Source organism: Lethenteron reissneri, chromosome 7 (genome assembly GCF_015708825.2).
Source record: "Lethenteron reissneri isolate LAM-NWPU_2019-01 chromosome 7, ASM1570882v1, whole genome shotgun sequence".
Classification (NCBI taxonomy): domain Eukaryota; kingdom Metazoa; phylum Chordata; class Hyperoartia; order Petromyzontiformes; family Petromyzontidae; genus Lethenteron; species Lethenteron reissneri.
The window spans coordinates 290435-308813 of NC_083785.1; the positions used below are offsets into that span (position 1 = coordinate 290435).

General features: G+C 42.7%; 1 protein-coding gene across 2 annotated transcripts in view; it reads left to right on the forward strand.

Annotated features, from left to right (window-relative positions):
* Positions 1–16474, forward strand: part of RAPH1 (Ras association (RalGDS/AF-6) and pleckstrin homology domains 1) — a 96114-nt gene extending 79640 nt beyond the window's left edge. For both annotated transcript variants that reach the window (XM_061572837.1, XM_061572844.1), the window contains 2 exons: positions 1077–1210; positions 5184–16474. In XM_061572837.1, the coding sequence (XP_061428821.1) occupies positions 1077–1210; positions 5184–6914 (1865 nt within the window). In that variant the 3' untranslated portion in view covers positions 6915–16474. The remainder of the gene's footprint in view (positions 1–1076; positions 1211–5183) is intronic.
* The last annotated feature ends 1905 nt before the right edge of the window (positions 16475–18379 follow it).

The following is an 18379-nucleotide window of genomic DNA, read 5'->3' on the forward strand; positions in this document are numbered from 1 at the left end:
ACCTACGTGACTTTACCGAAAGAACTAAGACTACTAACAGTAAGTCATACATTACAATTCTACGTCCCAAAAAATATACTATGCCTCCAGCTAAACTTTTTCCTTACATCACACGGATCTACCCCGTACTATATACTGCCATAGACAAACCCAACATTAAATTATATACTGCATTACTATACCACCCTATACCTTAGACTATACATTGTAATTTATTATATATTACAATGTATAGTCTAAGGTATGGGGTGGTATATATAATTTAATGTTGGGTTTGTATATGGCAGTATATAGTACAGACCTGTTCTTCACCTGAGGACGGCTGCTTGCGTTGTGGCCGAAACGTCGTGAGAATTGTATTTTATTATGTAATTTTTATTTTATTTTATTATTTCCCTACTACGTGACTTTACCGAAAGAACCAAGAAGATAAATCTGTACTAGTTAAGGAGTTATAACGTTTGTTGCATTAAGTGAGGTTTACATGAGAGGTCGGGAAAAGGGATGATGGAAGGGAATTCCAAAGTGGAGCAGGTAAAGGAAGAAGCAGAAGGAGAAGCGTAGTGACCTGCAGTGTGGCAAGTAGGTGGTTTCGTGAGTGGGTAGGTGGGTGTGATGTGAGCTGAACTTTGGTTGTTGAACAGTGTTGATTAAAAATTAAAAATAAACTGGCAGACCCAAATCCTTATAATGGGTGTTGTAATTAATGTGTCAAATTCACAGGAAAAATAACAATGTATGCATCATAACAATAACAATATAGTAGCAATGAAAGAGTGATGAGGAGGTGACTGACTGACAGTGAGCATGTGACTTTAGTGAATCGGTGAGTGTCGGATCACAAATCGCCCTGAACTGCTTTACATTGCATTCTAGCAAGTGCAGCGAGGCAGGAACTTGGCTCTGTCTACCCCAGATAATCATCACTGCTCAATATTCCCCACAGCGAGTAGCAAAAGGCATCAGCTTGAGAGAAGAAACGCTCGGCACATGTCCTGGCACGGGGACACCACGAATCCACGGACGCATTTCCCTGGGGGGGCCTGCCATGTTTTCATCACCCGTTTCTCATGCAGAGTCCCATTCGGGCCACACGGAAGTGGGCATGTCGGACGCGACGTCGGGGAGCCACACGCGCTCCCAGAGCATCGTGAGCACCATGTTCTCGGAGGCCTGGCGGCGTGGCACTCAGATAGAGGAACAGAGCAAGGTGAGCTGCTTACTCTTGAGCCCTGCGTTGGAATTTTGCAGCCATTGACGGCACGTGTTGAAGTAGTTACAGTGCCTTAGGTGACTCGCAATCATCAGGTTCACATCCGGGTTTGAGGGGTGGTCATCTTGGCCCATCATCTCTCGGGGGGGTCGTTGATGTTGTTGATGTTGTTGATGTTGTTGATGTTGTTGATGTTGTTGATGCTGTTGATGCTGTTGATGCTGTTGATGCAAACATTCATCTTTTTGTTGTTAATGTTGATATATCATTCTTGTTGATGTTCTTTTGCGATATGTCAATTAGTTAAATTACTATTATGTCTCGATTTAAAGCTTTCGTGACTGCAGGGATTCATCTTCTTGGTTCTTTCGGTAAAGTCACGTAGAAGGGAAGTAATAAAATAATAAAAATAAAACATAATAAAATAAAATCATTCTCACGACGTTTCGGCTACAATGCAAGCAGCCGTCTTCAGGTGAAGAATGAGACACTGCCAAGCTAGGAGCTTATATATAAGCTGGGTTGGAGGTAGAAGAAGAGCGCCTTAACAAAAAGAATGTGCATATCAAGAGGAATTTAGCATTTTCATGGAAAATGCGTAGGAGGTGGGCGGGGGGGGTTCAAAGTCATATTATGCCCATGCATTATGCAGGATCAGCAGCACCAAAAGGGAGGGTGCAGGGGGTAGCATTAACAAAGGAAAGGAATGTTAATAGTATGTAGCTGCAGTTACTAAACAACCACGTAGAAAACTAAAGTATAAACCACATTAAAAACTAAAGTATAAACTGCATAGCATCATCAGTATACTTACTATACTCTAAAGTAAGCTGAGTTACTAACAGTAAGTAATACATTACAATTCTACGTCGTAAAAATTATATAATATGCTTCCATCTAAACTTTATTCTTTTACATCACACGAGTATACACCGTACTATATACTGCCATAGACAAACCCAACATTAAATTATATACTGTATTGCTATAAACCACCCTATACCTTATACATTTTAATATAACACTATGTATTATTCTACCCACCCTAATGTGTATCACACTGCTATATGTTTACTATACAATTACGATACTATATATTACTTTGTACATTGTATTAAGCATATAAATGTTATACTATTTGTTATTATACACTGTACCATTGACCGTCGTGTCAATGGGTGAGTCGTGGGGGGAAACTTGCAGCGGAGCAAAGAATACATTCCCTGTAGAGAATACAATGCCAGTGAGTGGAACGTGGTCTGAAAGTCACCGTAAACGTGAACACAATCAGTTAAGATCCGAAATGGTTTATTACGTCCTTCCAATGATTGCTAAGCCAGAATCCATCTTCTCGGTTGAAATTGTCTCTGTGTTTGTATATGTGGATCGCCTCATGAACGAATCTCTCATGATAGCCAGATGGCTTGCAGAGAACCTCTGTCTTGGAGAAGTCAATGTCATGTGAGCCCACTGAGTTGTAACAGTGATCTGCCACGGCTGAGGTGTTTGTTCTACCGTGTTTCAGGTCTGCTTTATGTTCACGGATGCGGTCCGAGACATGTCGTTTGGTTTCTCCAATGTAACTGCTACCACAGAGGCAACTTAGTTTGTAGACGCCAGGGTACTGTATGTCTGGAACCACATCTTTTACAGACGGGACCAGATCACGGATTTTATGTACTGTGTTGAATCGGACCTGTATCTTGTGTTTAATCAGGATTTTGGAGATCTTTTGTGTGACCCCAGCAATGTAGGGTAAGGTGATGGTCTTGAAAGGCTCCTCAACAGGATCCTTCACTGCAACCATCAAGAAGGATCCTGTTGAGGAGCCTTTCAAGACCATCACCTTACCCTACATTGCTGGGGTCACAAAAAAGATCTCCAAAATCCTGATTAAACACATGATCCAGGTCCAATTCAACACAGTACATAAAATCCGTGATCTGGTCCCGTCTGTAAAAGATGTGGTTCCAGACATACAGTACCCTGGCGTCTACAAACTAAGTTGTCTCTGTGGTAGCAGTTACATTGGGGAAACCAAACGACATGTCTCGGACCGCATCCGTGAACATAAAACAGACCTGAAACACGGTAGGACAAACACCTCAGCCGTGGCAGATCACTGTTACAATTCATTGGGCTCACATGACATTGACTTCTCCAAGACAGAGGTTCTCTGCAAGCCATCTGGCTATCATGAGAGATTCGTTCATGAGGCGATCCACATATACAAACACAGAGACAATTTCAACCGAGAAGATGGATTCTGGCTTAGCAATCATTGGAAGGACGTAATAAACTATTTCGGATCTTAACTGATTGTGTTCACGTTTACGGTGACTTTCAGACCACGTTCCACTCACTGGCATTGTATTCTCCGCAGGGAATGGATTCTTTGCTCCGCTGCAAGTTTCCCCCCACGACTCACCCATTGACACGACGGTCAATGATACAGTGTATAATAACAAAATAGTATAACATTTATATGCTTAATACAATGTACAAAGTAATATATAGTATCGTAATTGTATAGTAAACATATAGCAGTGTGATACACATTAGGGTGGGTAGAATAATACATAGTGTTATATTAAAATGTATAAGGTGGTTTATAGCAATACAGTATTTAATTTAATGTTGGATTTGTCTATGGCAGTATATAGTACGGTGTATACTCGTGTGATGTAAAAGAATAGTTTAGATGGAAGCATATTATATAATTTTTACGACGTAGAATTGTAATGTATTACTTACTGTTAGTAACTCAGCTTATTTTAGAGTATAGTAAGTATACTGATGATGCTATGCAGTTTATACTTTAGTTTTTTATGTAGTTACATACTATTAACATTCCTTTCCTTTGTTAATGCTACCCCATGCACCCTCCCTTTGGTGCTGCTGATCCTGCATAATGCATGGGCATAATATGACTTTGAAACCCCCCCGCCCACCTCCTACGCATTTCCCATGAATATGCTAAATTCCTCTTCATATGCACATTATTTTTGTTAAGGCGCTCTTCTTCCACCTCCAACCCAGCTTATATATAAGCTCCTAGCTTGGCAGTGTCTCATTCTTCACCTGAAGACGGCTGCTTGCGTTGTAGCCGAAACGTCGTGAGAATTATTTTATTTTATTATGTTTTATTTTTATTATTTTATTACTTCCCTTCTACGTGACTTTACCGAAAGAACCAAGAAGATACTATTATGTCATTATTATTGTCGATGTTGTGATTGAGACCAGGCCAGAGAGGAATTCACTTGAGTTATATTCCTCGCAAATGTGTGGCCAGTGCTTTTATATAGATAACTGTATATACAGCTCGAATGGCTCCAGCATGTCAGCTGTATTTACTCTCCAACAATGATTAGGGATAGTGCTTTTACACTTCCTGGTCTTAATAAGCACACCTGAGATTTCCTACACAATATATACATCGGGCGTTGCACCTTATCTCGTTGCATTGCAGCTTAGATAATTGGAATATTTAAAAAGGTCTCCATTGTTTTGGTAAAATTTCTGGCTTACCCGAATCCAACTCTGTGAGACGTTGCTGTAGGTCCTGTGTGTGTGTGTAAGGCCCTTGGCTTGCTGCTGCTCATCAATGTCTCTTGAGCTGAAACTTAGTTGTGAGTTAAAAAGGCTTTGTCGTAGTTTGCTCAATATATTGCAAGCATTTTAATGTTTAATTATCTTTTTCGTGTAACATTCCTATGTGTGTACTTGTATATTACAAGTTATGAATCAATATTTGCTCTCAAATTAAAACTCCTTAGGCGAGCACTGATTTTGGAATAGCTGTAGTGTAATAAATATTCATAATAATTAGTATATGATTAGATTGGCACATATCAGTTGCTGCAATTGTGACTGTTCATGGCATTTTCAACTACAATTGGGTTTTACGTATAATGTAACGTGGACACACGTATCTGAATGCTAACCTATCCCCTTGTTTCCTTAACAGGAGAGGCATGCAAAAGCTGAGGGTGACAGCAAGGCGAATGCCATTCCACCTCCCCCTCTGTCAGGATTGAAACCTCCTTTTCAAAACTGTAGCATCCCTTCAGTTCTCCCACCCACCCACCCCGACTCTCTACATCTGTTGATGGGACCTTTACCACCACCTCCCCCTCCACTGCCAGCGAGCTTCACTAAGCTGCCAGGAGTTCAGGCGATGCCTCTACCCCCACCACCTCCATCTATGCCAACATTGTCTCAGCCACCAGTGAAACTTGCTGCTCCTGCCCAGGTGATTAACTACTCTGTTAAACTGTCCACATCGGCTGTGAATACCTCCCACATACCTCCTGTGGCACTGCCAGGCCATGCATTGTCTACACAACCAATCCCTCCTCAACTGCCACCGTTTCCCGCGGTAACTCAGCCTGCAGTCAAAGCCTGCAAAACACAGCCACTAGTGCAGATGTCTGCATGCCAGGCCCCACCTCCTCCACCCCCACCTCCTCCACCTGCTAATGCCTACCCTCTGGCAGCACACTCACAGCTTGGCCTCAGTGCTCGATTTCCCACTCCAGTCAGCAACAACCATTCCACGTTTCCACTTAGCCCACCAAGACCAGATGAGGATTTTCCACCTCCGCCTCTGGCTTCTGACACACAAAAGGGCTTCCTACCCTTTCCCCCTCCACTGCCCCCTCCTAAACAAATCCCACATCACCTGCTTCCCACTAGCATCCCTGGGGAGAGAGTGCCCAGTTCACCCTCGCATGGGGCTTCACCGCGCTCTGGCAAGAGGCCGCCTCCTACCCCACAACGGAATTCTAGTGTCAAGGAATCAAGAGCGGGCGTGGCATCTGTAGGGGAGAGAATGGATGTGACCGACACCGAGCAAACGTCAATGAGCAGTGCTCCCTCCACACAGGCCAAGCCTGGGAAGTTGAACTTTGCAGCAAGGAATATTCCTATCGTCTTCCCACCACCTGGGAGCAAGCTCAAGTCTGCTGTGACGTCTCCTGAGCTGCCGCCCCCTCCACCTCCAGAGGAGGCAGACTTTCCTCCACCGCCATTTATGAACGTAGATTGCTTACCCCCCCCTCCAGAGCTGCCTCTTCATGCAAAGCAGCCCTCAGGGCCCCCAGCAACAATGCCCAAGCCACCACCCGTGCACATGCCTCAGGCCTCCAAAGTGGCCTGCGGTCAAGAAAGTCCTCTCCGCAAACAAGCCGCCCCCTCCAGTCACGAGGGACCAGCTCCGTCCCCGCCCAAACCCTCCTCTACCAAGGCAGCTTTTTCACAGAAAAAAGTGGCACCGCCCACGCTGCCCAAACGCAGCGACAGCACACGGCTCTCTGGACAGGCAGATGCCCCGGGCTCTCCACCAGTGCTCGTGGCGGAAGCCCTTGATGCATCCAACCCAGGAGCCCCGGGTAGTCCCAGCGCCCTCTCGGCCGCCTCGCCATCGAGCTCTCCGAGCCGGCCGGGTGGTCTGGCGCAGGCCAGTTTCATCGCCGATCTCAATCGCACCTTAAAGCGCAAGTCCCTGAAGCAGCACGTGGGCTCGCCCATGCATGGGCCGGATGACACGACCCTGCCGCCGCCACCGCCGGAGCTCCTGAGGGAGCCCGACAGCCCGTCGGTCTCTCCCGGTGTCTCGAGGTACGCCACGTTGCGCCGAGCAGCGGCGCCGCCACCGCCCCCCAAACGGGACAACAGCACCCGCCTCACGCACGACTAGGGTGCAAGCGTCGTTACGCGCCGAGCTTCTTACACGACCAGAGTGCGAGTGTCTTTTCGGGCTGAACCGCATGCGACGCTTGCTCCGGTGGGGAGTGGTGCGCACGTGCACACAGGTGACGCGGGAGACTCTTGGCCTCTGCATGAACGTCATACGCGCCGTAACTCAGGCAACGGATGTACGCATCATCCCAGTGTTTGCCTCTCCCTGTACAGTGCGTCGGTGCTGAAGTAAGTCGTGAATTTCTCTTTGCTCATTCTGTCATCACTCATGTCAGTTCGCTGTAGTAACCAGAGACCAACCATGCATCCAAACAGACCTTCCGGTTCTATTTGTCATCGCTTGCGTTAAGGGAATTCACATGTCAATTGTTTTATGTGTGTCCATACACCTATGCATGGTTTTAATGACACAGCTTAATGAAGTGAATCGAACAGCTGTACAATTCGAAGGGTAATGGGGAAATTATATAAAAGGAATACAGTTCATTCTTGTTACATTAATCCCAGCATTTATTTGCAAAGTTGAAATACAGATCTTGATTTAAAGCTTTTGTGACTGCAGGAATTCATATTCTTTGGGTCTTTCGGTAAAGCCACGTAGATATAAAATTTATTTTTAAAAAGTTTTATGACGATTGCTTGTGTTTCGATCGAAACGTTGTGATATTTTTTATTATTTTTCTATCTATGTGGCTTTACCGAAAGACCCAAAGAATATTTAAATACAAAGCTCAAATACAATTTACATTGTCACTAGTCATTGCTCGCCCAAGATTTTTATTTTGGCAACATGTTTCGGGAGCATTCGATAAGCGCTATCCAAAGGTTATTGTTTCACAATATACCCCCTTAAACAGCGAGGCATTGTCCAAACCACTGAATCCAAACGTTTTTTTAAACGTGCATTGAAATGTAAAACACGCATTATCCAGTAGGCCTTCGAAGGCAGTGATCACATGGTAGATGCGTTTATTGTTGAGGGCACAGAAATCGGTATACTGATCATAAGGCTGCGTTCACGGCACGGCACATTTCAAGTGCAACAACGTTCCACATGCTGTCTCGTAAAACCTGCCTAAGGTCTTAAATGTCTTGCGTGTGGTTTGCGATTATGTAGTTGAGCTAAACTAGCCTTCAACTAAATTGAACTATTTTGAGTAATACTCTGTAATCCTTTGTCTTCACTTATGATATGGATAGTGGTTCACTCATTTTAATTTTAAACCAAAGATTATAAGGCTGTACATATTAGCCAAAGAGGTATCTTCATTTGGGATTTTTTGTTACTGATTTTATCAAATACAAGTAAATGATAAACAAACACTGTTTGGACTCAAACACAGCAGATTTAAAAACAACACTTTTTATAATTACGTTAACTTTTAGACTCAAGTAAAACGATTGCAATGTCCTGGATACCCTATTGTGTTGTGGTAATTGCAAATAATTTCGGTGGCTGCGTGAGAGACCGTTCTGTGAACGTGCCGCGTGTAAACCAGACCTGTTTAAACCTGGAATGAGGAAGTACTTTGTACTCGCATTATCATCTAATTTCTCACTGATGTTTTTTTTATTTCTTCATATAATTTCATGGCAAAATCAGGAGGCACGCTGGTGTCAGCCATATTAGAAGTGCAATGCCTCGCTTGGAATATTTTGTCCCTATTTTTAATCCACAGGAATCGTTCACATCGGCAGGGCATTACGATGGTGGAATGATGTTACTGTGATGAGTCATAAAACCAATGTCCTTCCAGCGAAATCGCACCGCTCCACATTAATGTCGTGGGTGCTGATTGTGACTATAGGTGAGCAGAATTATCATGCAATTACCCATGCGCATAACCACTTTAGTCGACAAAACTAAATGCAGGATATCGAATGAATTTTAAAATAGGATGAATTCGTCACAGTCTGATCGTGTAGTGTGCCAGACCTCAGGGCTTGTGGCAGCATGAGCAGCGATTTGTTATGGGGTCGGCAGCAGGAATTAAATTGTCATCATTAATTTATTTCACCTCAATGCCATTAGCTCCTCATCTACCATCATTATCTTATCACTGTCAGCTCTTCTGATATAAGCATCAGCTGTAGTGTCTCCATCTGGTGAATGCAGTCTCAAGCTGCTGCCATTCTGCTAAGCGATGGTTCCATCTCGCTCATTAGGAACTGACCTCGTTGCTCCATCTGCTGCACAGTGGTTATCTTCACATGTATTATCTCCTTGGGCTGCCATTCAATCTCTACACTCATCCAGGCGTACCTCAGAGTGAGCACAGACACCACAAGGGGGTTTCATTTCATAGAAATGTTGGAAAGCGATTTTCACGAATTTCATGGTGATATGAAACTGACTTTAATCATTTCAAAAATATATTTTTTGTATTTTTAAAAAATATTTCTACGAAAGGTCATTGAAGATATCTCTCTCTTTCCAATTGTAATATGTTTCTTGTCGTAGTAAATTGTACAAAATTTTGCTAGTGCCATGGTGACGCAGCGCTGAGTCGAGACAGGAGTTACCCCAGCCAGTCTGCTTGGCAATCGCTCACTATTAAAAAATACACACATACTACATGTCAACTAACATCGTTTTTTGTTTTGCTTACGGTTAGATAGTAGACAACGTTGTGTTCATCTGAAATATTGAAAATACTCTAAGTTATTTAAATACAATTAATGCCATTTATATCAGGTATTTATGGTGATTACATATCCTTAATGATGGCCTTCATTGTTTATTTGTAACTTCAATTGAGTAAAACTTGTTTTTAAGAATGCATGTCAGACAAAATACTGTTCTATACATTTTTTATAACACAATAGCAACGTGAAGACAAAACTAGTGGCCTACAATGTATTGTCAGTTTCAATTTAATGGCATGCATTAGAGAAATTGTCTTAACTGAATCTTCACAACACATTTCCATCCAGCAGTGGCATATACATGAAATTTAAGGTTTATAAAAATTCTACAAGATAAATGAAGTATGCAGGCATTAAATCACCCCACATGAAACTGCAGCATTAATGGCATGTTTATCAACCATCAATTCATGAAAATTTCACATTCTTTTTTTTACTCTGTCAAAATGTCAAATAATACATTGTGACACCACAAATTGTGTAAGGTAGATACGGAGACACCGTGTAGAGTTGTTATTGGTTGAGTGGAAGCTTGTATCGGTTGAAAGTCTCCCTCAAATTGCAGAATCCGGCATTGTACAAGGATCATTAGACTTCCATAATAGAGGTTATTTTGGGTTAGATCGCGTAAATATTAATGTGTCGTTAAACCAGCCACCACCACCAGACACAGGCCATTAGTAAGGTTTGTCTCGTAAACAAAACGTGCAAATTAGTTACTAGTTCAGCACACCGATGTGTTGGAGAGTCGAGCCACAATTCTGGCTGTCGCTTGATGAGGCTGGTTGTAATTACCGGCAAAACTTTGTACTTGAATTGTAAATATTGTGGGTTTACTCTCCAACACACCGGTGTGACAAACTGTACAAACTAGCCTTTTGCCCGTCTTAAGGACGGGTGTATTGCAGTAAATCTGATACTTGCTAGTGATAAGCAGACCGCGACGTGCTATTCATTGCATTAACGTGTGTGCAATTTGTAAGGGTGCGGTGACACAGACCTATTTCATTTTAAGGTTATAATCCCTTGTTCATCATGATGTCCTTTTTACTTTGATGTCTCAATAGCGTTACGGAGATCGCGTGACGTGTGGGTTCTGCCTTTGTAGTGAGGGTTGTGAGTTGACGCCGTGGAGGGGGGGGGGAGTAGGCGCCTTGGACAAACATGTGGAGTGACGTCAGCCGCTAATTATTATGAATGGGGGGGGTGTCCATTTGGAGGATGTCAACTGCTCATGAATATTAACGAGGGGGGCTGGTCGATGTGGAGTGACGTCACGAGCATTAAGGACAGACATTCCTGGGTGATTATAGTAGGTATTGGCTGAGTTGGGTGGTGGCGGGTTTAACAACACTTATATTTACACGATCTAAGGCAAAAACCTCTTATGGATAATATTGGTTGCGAAAGCCTACGTGTTAAGTTGACATTATTAGACTTGACACAGGCTTCGATTTTTTTTGTGGAATTGATACTGAAGTCTTAAAATATTTACATTACTGACTAGTGTCTGTACAATAGGCTCAGACACATTTTGCTCCCAAACATCAAATTGCAGTGAAGTGATCAATTGTGTTGATGTAATGATTGTTGTTGCTCCAGCTGTTCATAAACATCCAGGGCATTGGTAATTTCACTGGCTCTTCAGTAGCGTTAACATTTTATACGCGTGATATTCTGGCATCTTTTTCATGTTTAGATGAGTGGTCTCGGTTGTTAGTACGAGTGCACTCTTTTTCAGTCGAATATTTTAGAGGCTGAAAGAGTGTGTCAAGGTTCAGAATGGAATTCTGATGCCCTGGTTTATATCGGTGGTCGGCAATCACCTCTCTGACTTAAATGATCGCTACTGAGCTGTATTGAAGAATGGGGGAAATTAGCTTCGACGCTGTTGTCATTGGGCACCGTAATTAATTTTAGTGCTAGAATGTATAAATAGTTGAGGCACCAATGTATTAATTAAATTGTGTTGCAATAGCAACTGTGACGTGAGATGGGATACTTGAACTCGGGATTGGTTCAGGTGGATAATAAAGCCTTGTGCTTTAGGGGATCGAGTGCATGGTGCACTTGGTATGCACACGTGTCACTGAGCACCTCAATGTAACTGGGGGAGTCATGAGTACAAGATTTTAAAACGATACTCCCACAGGAATTGTCAGATGCATTAATCCATATTTAAGGTATTTGGTACTAATCTGCTAATATTTTTGGTGGCTTATTGTACGTGTTCCTTACATAACGGGGATACCAGTCTTTCACAGATTCGCAACCCCATTGCACTCCACCACAGACTGCCACTCCATACCTGCCAGTTGTCTTCAATGAAATATAAAGTGAAACACGACTCATTGCGCATATATCCCATTGATGAAATTGGAGAGTAAGATCTCGTTGAGTATAACAGTTAGAATTTGTTAGGCCCATATGTGCACAGCAGCTCACACTGTGTGAAACCAAACTGAAGCCTGCGGCAGGTGCCCTTCACTATGGCAACCACAATTTATATACAACTCACAAATGTAACCAACTTAATTGACCTTGCACTTTAACATTGCAGAGATGAACACGTGACGTTCTCTTGTACAAATAATGGAAAAGACCTGGGTGCCCAAGGTTCTGATCGTGTGTGTGCTGGCCAATCTAATGATTTCCTGTTTTTCGATTTCTCACAAGGTAGGACGTGTTGGCCTCTGATAGCTCTGCACCATCAATGATGGTTCTCCCAACTTCACTACGACCGCAACAGTGGTGTGCGGCTTTTAAGAGGGCAGAGCAGTGGATGTACTAGAGCAGTGACCCATTACTATCTCAAAACTTTTGACACGTATCACTATACCTGTTTGGCTTTTAGAGGGCGTCAAGACATTGACTTGATAATGGCACCGGATCCTAAGCCTGTCACCCCCATGCAAATCTTGCGGTGTGCTTGTGAGAGAATCTGTGCTTTGTTATTTTTGATCCTTTTTGACTTTCTAATGTGATGCTCTAAAGTTTTTGAAAAAAGTCCATGGGGTGGTACTGAATAAGAGATAATGTTTGTCTTGCATCCCACCATATGTAAAAAAAGAGAAACACCATTGGGTTCAATCAAAAATGGGAAAATTGGATGCAGGAGATCTTGGGACCGAGTTTAAATGTTCATGGCATATACTAGTGATGTCGGGGCATATGTCTAAAGAGAGGGCTTGTGAAGGATGTGTTTGGGAATTCCCAACAATCGCATGTTTTTTCAAACCGAGCTGTCAGCAAGCCTTCAACTCTGCCCTCATGGCACATAAAGACTGGAACTTATCAGACATCACAACTAGTTTTGATGAATACAGGAATCCCCCTGCTATATATAAGGGTTGCGTTCCTGGGAAATGCTACTCAACTCGAAATTACTTAAAGCGGACTCATTTCCCATCGACGTAATTTTGAAATGGCGGGTTGTGTTCCGAGCTGACAATTTTGGGAGAGAAATACGTGACTAAATGTCGTGAAGTGCACACAAATGCATATGATTATAGGTTAATATACATATTAACTAATAAATAATACAAATAACTAGGTAAAACTTGCAAGATATGGTTAAGAAGCTTGCTGATCGATGGGCAGCAGTGGTAGAGTTTTGCAGATGAAGGGGCAGGTTCACCGGCCTATTCATCTGATGATGAAGCTGGAGCCACGGGAATGTCCACCAGAAAGGAAGCTGCCTCTCCTCTGGGCTCTTCTCCGGACCATCTGGCTCGATTGCAGAACGGTGAACAAGTCTGTCCAAAGACAGCTGGATATCATTTATCTTCTGCTGCTGCTGGTACAGCTTCGTGTAGCAGTAAATGGCACTGGTCAATGTTCATGGTGGTATCGTTTCATTGGCCTCTTCCTCAGCTCGTTCCAGCTGTACCAGATCATTTGACAGCTCCTCATCATTGCACAATCTTTCATGCGAAACATTACACTTGTAAGGAAATGTGTTCCCTAAGCAGCCACGTATCGGAAAAACAACGCAGATATCGTCAAAATATAGTGGGGGTTTCTTGTAATAGCGTGACAACGTGATAAAAAGCTGTTGAGATATTAATGTAATCAATGTGCAGGTTGTTTTCAAGAAATGTAGACCCTGATTCCCATCATAAAGTTCACCATACATCTTTGTTAATTTTGCCCTCTGTTGGCTGTTTTTTCCATGTTATACTGGAAAATGGCCGAAGCATCACCGCTTCATATCCGTCTTGGCGAATGCCTCCTTGTCAATAGTAATTACCTGCAAGGTCAAGTTAAAAGGGCACGCCAAAGCTGGGCAAGGGTCACGGAGCCAGCAATGGGTCGGTAATGCAGTTATGTTTATCCAGCAGAATGTGTGGACCTATGTGATGTATCAACGGAATGCTGCCTCGATAACATTCTCATCCATTTCTTGGAGGAAACTGACGGGTCAGTATTTAGGGGAACCTGGAACTGGTAAACTGTTTAGTCATACCCTTAGCTGCTATTGTGATGCTGACACTATTAAAACGTTATAAAATCACCCACTGACACCCTGTCTTGTGGGTGTGGTGGTGTTATTTAGTTCACCAGGGACTGGAAGGTAGGGTTGGTTGATCTCATTGAGTTAATGTGTTGTGCTTCCTAGGTTAGTAGAGTAAACTCTATCTGTGAGGGTAAGGTTCTTGAAAACGCTGCAGAATCCGCGCATGCATAAACCTTGCTCATTTGGGAAAAATGGGGTTACGTTCCTGGTACGAGTGGACATAGGGGGGAAATGGTAAATGTTTAATAACAATGGCTACAATAAATAATACATTATAAAGAACACTTTAATAACTTTTTATGATGATTTTGACGATGATGGAGGTGGTGGTGATGGTGAGGAATTCAGGAGGATAACTCCTCGGGAGATCCAAGTGTTTGATAACAACGCCCACACAGTTATCATTTTAGCACTAGGGAGCGCTAACCGCAAACACTTTCCCTGATTGCAATCACGTTCTTTTTAATGGACTTCACAGTCGACTCATAACAAAATATATAAACGAGTCGACTAAGTATATATAAAGTAAAAATGTACAAGAGCAGGATTACTGTGACACTGAGAACTCAGCAGGCAGCAGAGGAGTTGTGCTTAATCTTTGCAGACAGTTTCTAGCGTAACATGTACAGTACTGTACTATAGTAACATTCTGCGTGCTTGCAGACCACCCACACCGACGTGGGTGGTCTGTCAGCACTCCGTACACTCGCGTACACTAGAGTCCGGCGGGTAGCGAATAGGGAATTAGTATACATTTAGTAACTCGTGAATATGCAAAACTCGCGAATCCAGAACTCGCACATCGCAAGGGTTTACTGTACAGAAAGTAGGTTACTGTCCTGTATATAGATGTTACTGTTGTGTAGAGTCAGGTTTCATACAATACTAAACAATTGGTCAAGAGTTTAAATGAAGGACGTTCAAGTAAAACCGACTTATTGTTACTGTTGCAGATATTCATAATGCTGAAATGCTAATACTGTTTTTGTCATTCATAATCTTATTAGAAATATTGGAAGTAATGTGAGTATTCACAACCACTGCATTTTAGGTCATGTATTTTGGTGGCTGGGGTAATTCCAAGGGCTTATTACGATGACCGTTAACCTCCTTCAGCTGGGAGAGGGCAGCAGCCCTGGCTACGTGGTTACATTGGACAACAAAAGCTCAGTAGCAGTTAGGTCATTTTCTATGAGAAGGTTAATGCATATGGATAACAATGTCTGCACAGTGCACGAGCATGCATGTGACCGAGAATGATCTCCATTTAAATTTTGACTTCAAACTTCCGTGAATGCAGGAATTCATTTTCTATGGCTATTACGGTAAAGTCACGTAGGTAGAAAAAATAATAAGAAAATACGAATAAAAATTTAAATAAAGTGAATAAAAATTATCACGACGTTTCGATCGCAACACAAGCAATTGTCATCAGGAGAAAAAAAGAGGGGGAAAGCTGCTGAGGCAGGCTGTTTATAAAGGTTTAGAGATGGGCAGGGCAGCTAATGTTAATGTATTGGAACCAAAGAAAGGGGCAGCCCTGTGTTATGGTGTTGAGGTGTCTTATGGGTATCAGCCTGGTTAACTATGAAAAGTAATTCGGTATCTGCATATGAGCCTCCATAACCACATTGTTTATAAACATTGATGTTCTCTGCCCTTATCTATCCACTGCTGGATGAAGGCATCTCCGTTGCCATTCGTCATGGTCCTTGCAATGCGACCAATCCATCTCACTCCTGCACATGAGCTATGCACATCCACCTCCATCTCCACAGTAGTCCTCTCAGAAGTTGATATAGACGTATTGTAATTCCAGTAACATCTCTAAAGCCATTTGTCTACAAGCAACACTTGTGTCCCAATGTTTTTGTTCTCCAGTGCAGCCCCTGGAATTGTCATGGAAAATGAGACACAAAGCACGAGAGTCGTGGACAACCAATGTATCCCCATGACCTCACAATCAAACGGTAACCAGGTGGAAGCATTCTATCTTTCGTGAAACTGAGCTTCTTAAGCATTAATAATTTTAAGTTGAATTTGCCATATGGGATACTGATGCACACAGAAGGAGATATTTGCTATGCTTTCCACTTGTGAAATAAGCCTTTAAACAAATGTGTTTTTTTTATTAAGTATGACATTATACGAGGCTAAATGGAGATATATGCAATATTTTACGTATTGTTTTACGTTACGTATAGTTTATAATTGTATCGCTTTTGTTAGCGATAAGGTTGGCTGCGTTTTTATGTTGCTGCATGATGTCTATGGGACTGGTCTGATTGTTGTGAGTTATAGCAGTTTAATGGCTGTTGGGTATTTTAGCTACAGTTAAACTAAGAGTATAATGTGATTTTTACATTCTCTTACAAAATAAATGCAATTGTACAAAATCTGAGTTTTGAAAGTTTTTACGACTGACTATAAATGATGCAAGACATATAAGGGGTGTATTATAGCTGGTAGATTACACTGTGTAACAATTAGTTTTTGTTCCTGGGTAGTAAGTCTTATTTCTGAATTGCTTGTGCCTCAAAAGCACAGAAAATGACTATTATTCCCCATAAACTTTGCTTTTGTGGCCAGGACAGTGATATTTCTAAATGTACCTATTTTCCAGAACATTCCAGATAGATTCAGTGCTGAATAAACTTGGAGTAACTTCTAAAACATTCTAGAACTTTCCAGTAATATAAATATTAGTATAAATACAGGGGCCTTAAGCCCACCAGTTCAGTTTAGTTCCAGCTGCCGAAGTGTATACATATCTACATTTTTCTGAGATGGCATCAAGAGGCTGCAAGCATCCGGCAGATACATTTTGCTATGTCTCTTTTTTATTTTTAAATGTTTTACAATTTTCAATGTTATTGAAAAAATATATCATATATGATAAATGTTGCGAAAATCTTTTACACATTAGTCATGAGTGAAATAAATATTTTTGTAGGATGGTATAGAGGTGAAAAGAGAGCCATTAAGTTTGCTATCCCAAGAATTTGGCGGGAATCCACTGACCACTCAAGCAACTGCAACTTCTGCATGATGGACCCTTCCAAACGTCGGACTGGCAAGAATGCACCTGATATGATGTATCCGGACCTTCCTTCATCCATCGCCCCATTGCCACACTGCCATGAGCTCCCCATAGCCACTCCTCCGGAGAGTGAGCAACCATCTTTAGAAGAGGGAAGCAAGTCAGAGAGCGAGGAAGACGTAGATCCAGATGACACTTTCAGAGGTGGAGCTGAGGAGAGAAACCCATACTACCCCAACCAAAAATACCTAAAACGACTTGATCAGAGATCTTGGTCTCATCAAGTCCAATGCTGAACTTTAGACGTCTAGGCTCAAGCAGTGGAACTTGTGCGGCGTGGTCACTCAGCCCAGGGGCGCCATGCTGCGTGCATGGCTCGGCACACAGGGCAGCTGCTCAGCGACCACTTCTGCGGAGGAGGAATAATGCCGTTGTAGAAGGCCACAAGATGCTGGAACTCACTTAAAAAGGCTCGATGATACAACTCTCTTTCTCTCCCCCCTCTGCTGTCTCCCGAAATGTCTCATGGTCACACTCCGCACTTGAGACGGTATCGCCCCAATATTCCAATCGTTTGGCTACCTCCCGATTCAGTCTGGAATTCATTTCCAGATCACACTCGGCATCCTGAAGGTCCTCTATCCTTAATCGTGGCTCTCAAGCGTCCAATGAGAGATAAAAGTGCGTCTGCACTTTCCTCTCTTATTCCATCTCTTGAGGAGCGATCCACCTGAATGCACAACCATTACCACCACCTCCATCGTCGTCAAATCATCATCATAACCAAGAATAAAAAATACGTTGTTCCTTATGTATAATATATTTATTGTAGTTATTATTAAACATTTACAATTTCCCCCCTATGTTAACTTGTACCAGGAACGTAACCCCATTTTTACCGTTGAACAAGGTTTCTACATTCACGAATTCGGCATTCGTGAGCGTTTTCAAGAACATAACCCTTGGGGGATAAAGGGTTTATACACAGGGGTACAATTAGGGAGTTCGCAGTATGTGCGATGCTTAGGGGCCCAGTTGGCCACAAGGTCCCCGGTATAGCCTTAACAAACAGTTGGGGCAAGTTTTGTTTGTGAGCACCTATGAAGGCTGGCACGGCGCACGATTGGGTGGGTGGCCAGCACCACGCCCGACCGCCTTTGTCTCTCCAGTGGCGGTTCAGACAATCGCCACTGGTGTTGGCCGTGAGCGAAAATCTACCCGGGTGGCCAGGTTCATAGCACAATGCACTAACCACTGCACC